The following is a 9526-nucleotide window of genomic DNA, read 5'->3' as shown; positions in this document are numbered from 1 at the left end:
TATATATATATATATATGAGTTTTTGGTATGTCACCCAGTCTGGTCTCGAACTCCTGGGCTCAAGCATCCTCCCAACTTTGCCTCCCGAGTAGCTGGGACTACGGGTGTATGCCACAACACTCAGCTGTTTCTTATAAAATGATCTCTAAATGTTATTTAAGCTTGAATTATGCTTCTACTGGGAAGTAAAGCATTTCAATATATTCACAACACATATGCTTAGAAATGAAATGACATTAAAACACTAAAGAATTTGGGTAAGATGAGAAAACATGCAATTCTTAGAATAAGACTTGTAAAGGTGTTAACCTCATAATAATTAATTTATACATATGCTCTGTGTGGTCTTCTGCATCTTTTTTTTAAATAATGAAGATTTCAAACTATACATCTGAACAGATTAAGGGTAACAGTAAACCCCTAATCTTCCAAGACAAAATGAGTTTAAATGACTTAGATTACCTGATATTAAACTTACTTAGAAACAAAAAACAAATTAGATACATATATTGAATACTTGTTATAATTCGTAAGAACACAGAAAATTTATCTTTGCTGCTTTTATTAACTGAAAATTATCAGTGGCCGGGCATGGTGGCTCACGCCTGTAATTCCAACACTTTAGGAGGCCGAGGTGGGCTGATCACAAGGTCAGGAGTTCAAGACAAGCCTGACCAACATGGTGAAATCCCGTCTCTACTAAAAATACAAAAATTAGCAAAGCATGGTGGCGCGCACCTGTAATCCCAGCTACTCAGGAGGCTGAGGCAAGAGAATCACTCGAACCCAGAAGGCGGAGGCTGCAGTGAGCCATGATTGCGCCACTGCACTCCAGGCCCTGCACGACAGAGCAAGACTCCGTCTCAACAAAAAAAAAAAAAAAAAAGGAAAGAAAATTATCAACTAAACTCTCCAAAGATAAATCACCATATACATTTCATCTTTGGTATGATTTTTTTTCTACCTTGGGAGGATCACATTTCTGGGTAATTAAACAGGTTTCCTGAAAAAGGGATTACATATTTTATGTGTGGCACTTTTTAAAATTCTCATTGAGTGGTGTTAAGAGTCAAAGGAAAAAAAAAAAAGTAAAGAAAGAAAAACACTACATTACAATGCCCTTGTGAAGATTATTAAAATTTAAAAAAAGAAAAAGAAAAACAACATTGTCAGGTACCTGACCTTTCAATTTTGATGAATGAAATCCTTTCATTTAAAAGTTAATAGCATAATACTAACAATATCCATAAAACTGCAAAACCTGTTTCAGAAGTAATCTTACCATTCCCATAATCAATGTTTTGTGGTGCATAAAGGTAGACTTCTGCTCAGTTCAACCCCTATTAGAAAATTCAACCTCCAGATAGGGAAAAAAAACAGAAATTTTAATCTCTTTGATGAAGAAGACCAATTATGTTAGAATATTTTACCATACAAATCTCTCCCAAATCATAAAGAGTTATGTCATTAAAATTTTTAAGGTCTTCAAATTTGAGATTAAAATGACATATAGTTTCACTACTTTTCTCTACCCATAGATACATATAAACACAGTCTATGCTTCTTATCCCTATTTCCACTTCAAATTTTTGGTGACATACTACTCCCCATTGACTTAAAGAAACTAGGCTTTCTTATCACTAGGAAATTATTAAGGTGAGAAATTTGGGAATTCATGGAAAGAGGTGATTTACATATTTATTCCTATGACCTAATGTGAACCAGTATAATTCTAAGAACCCTCCATCTTTCTATATTTCTTCATTAATCATCTAGTTGCTGATATATAATCTAAATAACCTAAAATGTATGACATTTGAATATATACTGGCTTGTTTCAGACAATATGTATGTGCATGCATCTGAGTGTATATAAAAAACACAAAAATGTACAAGACATTATGATTTTATTCTTATAATTTTATTAGTATGCATAAACGGTTGATGGACAGGCATTACCAACTTGACTGACCTATCTTACCTACCCTATAGAGAAAGTATATGTTATTTCATCTAACTTACCCAATGCCTGTTCACAAGTTGGCTAGAACTATCACCTTGGACCCAAGTTGATACAATAAATAAATCTAACTTATTTAATCACCCATTATATCTTAACAAAAAATAAATTAAAAACCACTAGCTAAAATAATGTCACTTTTCTTCAGCTTTTAAAATGTCTGTCCAAGTTGCTTACTGGAATTAGAAGCAGAAGCCTGACAAAGAAACATAAGATAAAAATACTGTGAGACTGCCCATCATCGATGCTTTGTTGATGGGACGTTCTCTCATATTGATGTATCAAAAATACATTTTGAAGAGTAAAGAAAGAAATACCCTCATCCAGTTCTTAAATTCCTTACCCCTTAAGTGTCCACATTAATAAATCTTATGTCCAAGTGAAACATCATGACAATATCTGAGTTTTGCAATGTACACTACACTGAAAGGCAAATCAAATAGCAAAGTACTTAAGAATCTGGGAAATGTTACTCAATCCCCTTTTTCTGCTTTATTCATCTGGACACAAGTACATAACCCTGGAAACAGAAAACATACTCTTGCAGTACTTCCAGAATAATAATAATTAACTTTCCCACCATGAATAAAAGCAGCCCATGCAGCCCAGGCCAATTACACAGAAATAGGCAGCTCCTATAAAAAGAGTAGCAGTCCTCTGGTCTGTCTCTCATTATCGCAAAGGTGGTTATCTCCACTGCAGTGTTGGCCCAACTTCCTCCACCAGGAGGTGGGAATAGACATTCTTGAACAGAAGACAGTCTGATCGCTTTCATTTTTGCAGCAGGATTTGTTCCAGTATTTATAATGGCATTTCAGTGAGTCACCTATTCCACTGCATATTCCGATCAAATGACATCCAAGAGCTTCAGAAGATCATCACCCTGACTGAAAAAAGTTTAAGCACACATTTTTTCCCAAGAGGGAATGTCTTAAAAATGATCCAGGAAAAAATTATTAACATTAAAGTTTTTGGAAATTCTAAACACAACCAAATTAAAGAGAATCCCAATTCTGATTTAGAATGTAGGTCATCTTATCTTTCCAAGACAAGATTAAAGCACATTGGTAACAAAATTAAAGGAAGACTACCCCACTCTTGAGTATAAGACCTTTTTAGAATAATCCAATCATACTATTCCAATTTTACAGGGGAAAACAGGATATATATCTATAGTTATTTAGTAAAAATAAAAGGAAGAAACTCCATACATGACAAAGTACACATATAATTTAAGAACAAGAAATATAAGACAGCTTTCCTCATAATTCTTAAATCCTTAATTTATACCTCTGTGAGTGAGGCAATATGAATACAAAATGGGACATCAAAAGTCCTTCAGTTAGCTTTAATTTTCCTATCAAATCTAAATAAACTACAAATAAGTAAGTAAGTAAACTGGACCAAATAACCCACTGTTACATCGTTTGCTCTAGAAGAAAAGATGTTACCTGTATGTGAGCAAAAGGCTTGGCCTGGTACAAACTCTGGACAATCAATCAGTTGAGAGAAGTCTGTTGGTGGCACATTGCGTGAAGGAGGGCCTGGAATTGGCCATTTTTCTGGTTCTATCTTTTTTCTCATTTTCTCATCCACAATTTCTACTTCTGTGCTATCCTTCAGTGCCTATTAACAGAAATTGAGCTATTAAAATTATGAGCTATTTCACTGCCTATGCTATACTTCTAAGAACCTAAAAATTTGAAAATCTGAAATTAGCAAACTAATTTGCAGTTAACGATTCTAAACAATCCATAACTACATAGAACACAACAAGTTTTAAAATCATTTGTGCCTGTAAAGTAACAAATATCCTGATCTCCCACTTATTTAACTTCAGATGATAAATTTTTCACAATTAGAATAGTCATTTAAGGAATACTGAATCAGCTAGAAGCAAATTGACTTTTGCTATTTTCTTCTCTCTCTCATATTTCCTTGTCTTCCATTAAAATATCACCAAATAAAATTTAGGCATTTTATTATTGTAATAATTACCACAATTTATTGAATAATAAGTACTACATGTACTCATGATTCCTCACAATACCTCACAAAGATAGTATCACCCCTGCATATAGATGAGGAAACTGAGGCTCAAAGAAATAAACTTAATCGAAGATCATAGATCTAGTATGAGACAACACCAGGACTCAAACCATTATCTATCTGCAACTAAAAGTCTTAGACATTAGGCTATGATGCCTCCCCAATATGTACTATAATTTAAGGATAAAACAAAACTAGGCCAAAATTTCTTCAAGATACAAACTAAAGCCTTACTGACTTAACTTCTCACTGAAGTACAGGAGTTTTTAGAAATTAGGATAAATACAAAATGTATAATATAAAAACAATACAAAGTTATATGTACATTAACTTATAAAAATTAAAGCCCACTACATTTTAGTTGGAGAACATGCTGTATATAATTAAGAACATTAACCGGGCGAGGTGCACACGCCTGTAATCCCAACGCTGTGGGAGGCCGGGGCAGGTGGATCATGAAGTCGGGAGATCGAGACCATCTTGGCCAATATGGTGAAACCCCATCTCTACTAAAAATACAAAAATTAGCTGGGCATGGTGGCACATGCCTGTAATCCTAGCTACATGGGAGGCAGAGGCAGGAGAATCACTTGAACCAGGGAGTCAGAGGTTGCAGTGAGCCGGGCTCACGCCACTGGACTCCAGCCCAGAGACAGAGCAAGACTCTATCTCAAAAAAAACAAAAAAATATAATATTATCCATTCGGAAATGAACAGATTTTGAAAAAAGAACCTACTCTTGCTCTTAATATTAGTATGGTACTTGACTCTCAGGTTATATTTTCCATAACTGGGTATTTCTTTTTTATTATTATTTTTATTTTTTGAAACAGTCTTGCTCTGTCACCCAGGCTGAAGTGCAGTGGTGTGAACTCGGCTCACCACAACCTCCACCTCACAGGTTCAAGCAATTCTCTGCCTCAGCCTCCCAAGTAGCTGGGATCACAGGCGCCACACCCAGCTAGTTTTTTGGACTTTTAGTAGAGACAGGGTTTCAACAAGTTGGCCAGGCTGGTCTTGAACTCCTGATCTCGTGATCCACCTGCCTCGGCCTCCCAAAGTGCTGGGATTACAGTGGTGAGCCACCGTGCCCAGCCATAACTGGGCATTTCTTTAAATTACAATTAGGACTTATTTTAAATGAAACTCCTTTGAGAAGGGAGTCTGAAATATAAAATGGAGAAAGATAGGAAAGAATCCTATGGTGAAAGCTTTAAATGAGTAAAATCAGTATATTTTTCCCAACATATATTTTCCTCATTTTGTCCACTGAAAGACCTAGAAGCAATGACGCCCCAGTAGCAAACAGTATGCCCAGCATCCAGACCATGCAACGACATGGATGAATGTCAAACACTACCAATGAAAAGAACTCAGAGACAGAAGAAATCAATTTATACAAATGCCAAGAACAGACTAATCTAATCTATGATATGAAAATCAGAAAAGTTGTTGGAGAGGCTGTGTGAAACTGACTAGAAAGAGCCATGAAGGAAGTTTTTAGAATAATGAAAGTATTCTACATCTTGTTTGGGGTAATGCTTATGTTTAATTTTCAAAACTCACAGTGAACACCTAAGATCGCTATATTTTACCATATGTTATCTAGCCCTGAGTGTTAAAAAAAAAAAAAAAAATTCCTCGAAACTTTCCCATATGTTTAAATTTTCCAAAGTAAAGTTGTGGAAAAAGACTGCCAATAGTGTTGTTTTCTTTTTTTTTTTGAGACAGAGTCTCGCTCTGTCCCCCAGGCTGGAGTGCAGTGGCCGGATCTCAGCTCACTGCAAGCTCCGCCTCCCGGGTTTACGCCATTCTCCTGCCTCAGCCTCCCGAGTAGTTGGGACTACAGGCGCCCGCCACCTCGCCCGGCTAGTTTTTTGTATTTTTTAGTAGAGACGGGGTTTCACCGTGTTAGCCAGGATGGTCTCGATCTCCTGACCTCGTGATTCGCCCGTCTCGGCCTCCCAAAGTGCTGGGATTACAGGCCTGAGCCACCGCGCCCGGCCAATAGTGTTGTTTTCTAGTGAAGCAAGTCAAATTCCCAATAGTGGTAGTTTTGATTGGTTCGATACTTTAAAAAAATGTTTAGCAGTATCTACATAGAAAAATTAACTGTTGCTGGGCATGGTGGCTCAAGCCTGTAATCCCAGCACTTTGGGAGGCCGAGGCGGCTGGATCACCTGAGATCAGGAGTTCGAGACCAGCCTGGCCAACATGATGAAACCCTGTCTCTACTAAAAATACAAAAACTTAGCCAAGCTTGGTGGTGGGTGCCTGTAATCTCAGCTACTCGGGAGGCTGAGGCAGGAGAATCGCTTGAACCTGGGAGGTGGAAGATGCAGTGAGCTAAGATCAGGTCAGTATAACTCCAGCCTGGGCCACAGAGTGAGATCAGGTCAATATAACTCCAGCCTGGGCCACAGAATGAGATCAGTCTCAAAAAAAAAAAAAAAAAAGAAAAAAGAAAAGAAAAGAAAGAGAAAGAGAAAGAGAAGAAAAAAAGAAAAGATTAATTGTTTTATTCATACAATGGAAAAACTACCAAAAAACAGAAAGTAAACAACTGCTATACACCAATATGAATAAATCTCACAGAAATAACTTCAGAAATAAAATCAGATATAAAAGTCATAACACCTTTTACGTGAAATTCAAAAAACAGGAGAGAGGCCTCTTAAAAGGGAGAGCAGTGGTACTGACTAGGAGGGTACAGAAGGCGGCTTGCTTGGGTCTTGAAAATGTTCTATATCTTAATCTGGATGGCAGTTACCTGACCGTATACATAGGAAAAAATATCATCTCTAATTTTATGAGTTACAATATGTAATGTATAAAGGCCAGGCACGGTGGCTCACGCCTGTAATCCCAGCACTTCGGGAGGCTAAGGCAGGCGGATCATGAGGTCAGGAGTTCGAAACTAGCCTGACCAATATGGTGAAACCCCGTATCTACTAAAAATACAAAAATTAGCCAGGTGTGGTGGCGAATGCCTATAATCTCAGCTACTCAGGAGGCTGAGGCAGGAGAATCACCTGAACCCAGCAGGCAGAAGTTGCAGTGAGCCAAGATCGCCTGACTGCACTACAACCCAGTCATCAGAGCGAGACTCCGTCTCGAAAAAAAAAATAATAATAATAATAATGTATAAATTAGGCCTCAATTTAAAATAAAATATTTAAAGAAAAACTTGTGGGATGAAAAAGCTCAAAGTTCTTTATGTACAGCTACTAAAGCCTTTTCCAACACATGCTTTTTATAAAAAATAAAAAAGAGGAGGCCGGGCACGGTGGCTCACACCTGTAATCCCAGCACTTTGGGAGGCTGAGGCAGGCAGATCACTTGAGGTCAGGAGTTCCAGACCAGCCTGGAAAACTTGGCAAAAACCCGTCTCTACTAAAATGCAAAAATTAGCTGAGCGTGGTGGCAGGAGCTTGTAATCCCAGCTTCTCAGGAGGCTGAGGCAGAAGAACTGCTTGAACCCGGGAGGCAGAGGTTGTAGTGAGCCAAGATCGTGCCACTGCACTCCAACCTGGGTGACAGAGTGAGACTCTGTCTCAAAAAATAAAAAAAAAGAGGAAGGGGCATAACAAACATTGTATATAGTAAGGTACCATAGTATTCTCTTATATAAACCAACTATCTCAGGAGGAAGACACAAGAAAGAAGTAACACTGACCACTACCAAGGCAGGTAACTCATTCACTGTTGGTGAAAAATGGGAAAAAAATGTTTTACCATATACCTTTTTTTTCCTTGGACAATCACTGGAAGATAACCATATAACCTTCTGAGTTTTGAATTTTGTGTAATTTATTTCCTATTTAAAAATAATAAATTTAAAAGGGAAGTGAAGAACACAGAAAGTGAAACATTCATCACTCAGGCCTTAAAAGGATCATATAGAAACTACACCATGCACAAAATTAAGGTAATGACGAGAAGAAACAGAGTTACACATATTTTTATTAAAAACCAAGCCTTGGTAATCCTGAACTCCTAAACAATGAGTTACTGGGTACATCAATATTTTCCAGTATCTGAGGTTTTATCTGACTTAGCTATTAATTTTGGTCCTTTTCTTAATGATACACACCTACTATTATGAATAACTACCAATGCTGGAATACATAGATGTTGCATTCTCACTGCCTGGTAGTAAAAGGAAGACTTGAATGTGCAAAGCCCTGGAGATAAAAAGAAAAGAGCACAAGTTCTGAGGAACCACAAGTTCAGACAATTTAGAAAACAAGGTTTGAGATGAAAGTAGCAGGTACAGTTCTGAGGCTGATATTAATTATTCCTCTCAATCCTCATACTCTATTACAGCTTAAGTATTATTTGCTATATTTTAACAAGAAAATTGAAGCATGAAGATGTTATGTCAATTACTTAGTTATACAACTGGTAAGCTGTAGAACCAGGATCAATTTGCTCTAATAAATGGAAGACACAAAAAGCTTTCAATTACGGGGAAGACATCAAGAATGCAGTAAGCTAAAAAATAAATGAGTGGAGAAGAATCAGATTCAACCAGTTTGGTTTGCATATGCATACTTAACCAGGGCAGATACAGGTACCAGCTAAAGTATTTTGCTTCTCTCGAGTTTTTTTCAAGAAAGGAAAAATTTCAGCATATTCAAATACATACAGGAAGAAGACGGTAGAAATGAAACGCATGAAGATAAAGGAGTTACCAACAGAAAGACATCATTTAAGACTAACAATAATAGCAAATGTTTACTTATTTAGAGCTTACTACCTTTGGCAGATACTTTCATTAATACAATTCATCCTCACAACAACCCTAGGAAGTATATATTACTGTCTCAGGACACTGACCATAGTCACAGAACTAAAAGGGACATATTCATAGGTCCATGATCTTAGTATCTTTACACTGCAATGCATAATGAAGCCTCAGTTTCTTAACAGAAAAAGAACACCTTTCCTACTATTACAAATGGTAGGTGCATAATGAATGTTAAATGAATGCAGGCTTATGTTCTTCTAAATTGCTATGTTTACATGTTTCTGCTTTTCAATAGTGGTATTTTTTACTGTATCATTAGCTACTGTATCAGTGCTAACATAACAGCAGCTCAAAAGTTTCCTTTTAAAAATCCTTCCTAACTGTTGTAGGTTGTAAAAACAAAACGTCAATGATCTTAAAATTGTGCTTGAGGATTTAATGGGACTACAAACAGACCAAAAAGGCATACAATAATAAAATTACAACTATATTCATACAGAAGTAGACAGGGAAAAAATGGCAACAACTTCATAAAAAATGGCAGCTGAGTTGGACCTTTGCTATAGCACAATGGCAGCAGTTAATAAACTCATTCTAATGCCGGGGACAGTAGCTCATGCCTGTAATCTCAGCACCTGGGGAAGCTGAAACAGGAAGATCACTTAAGGCCAGGAGTTGGAGACCAGCCTGGCCAACATGGTGAAAC

General features: G+C 37.0%; 1 protein-coding gene across 1 annotated transcript in view; it reads right to left on the bottom strand.

The window, feature by feature from the left end:
- The window catches only part of LARP1B (La ribonucleoprotein domain family, member 1B), a 168408-nt gene that overhangs the window by 124228 nt on the left and 34654 nt on the right, over positions 1 to 9526 (bottom strand). The window contains exon 7 of the mRNA XM_011996434.1: positions 3473 to 3647. Within this exon, the coding sequence (XP_011851824.1) occupies positions 3473 to 3647 (175 nt within the window). The remainder of the gene's footprint in view (positions 1 to 3472; positions 3648 to 9526) is intronic.

Source organism: Mandrillus leucophaeus, unplaced genomic scaffold (assembly GCF_000951045.1).
Source record: "Mandrillus leucophaeus isolate KB7577 unplaced genomic scaffold, Mleu.le_1.0 Scaffold513, whole genome shotgun sequence".
Taxonomy (NCBI): domain Eukaryota; kingdom Metazoa; phylum Chordata; class Mammalia; order Primates; family Cercopithecidae; genus Mandrillus; species Mandrillus leucophaeus.
This window is presented reverse-complemented; position numbering and strand designations above follow the sequence as displayed.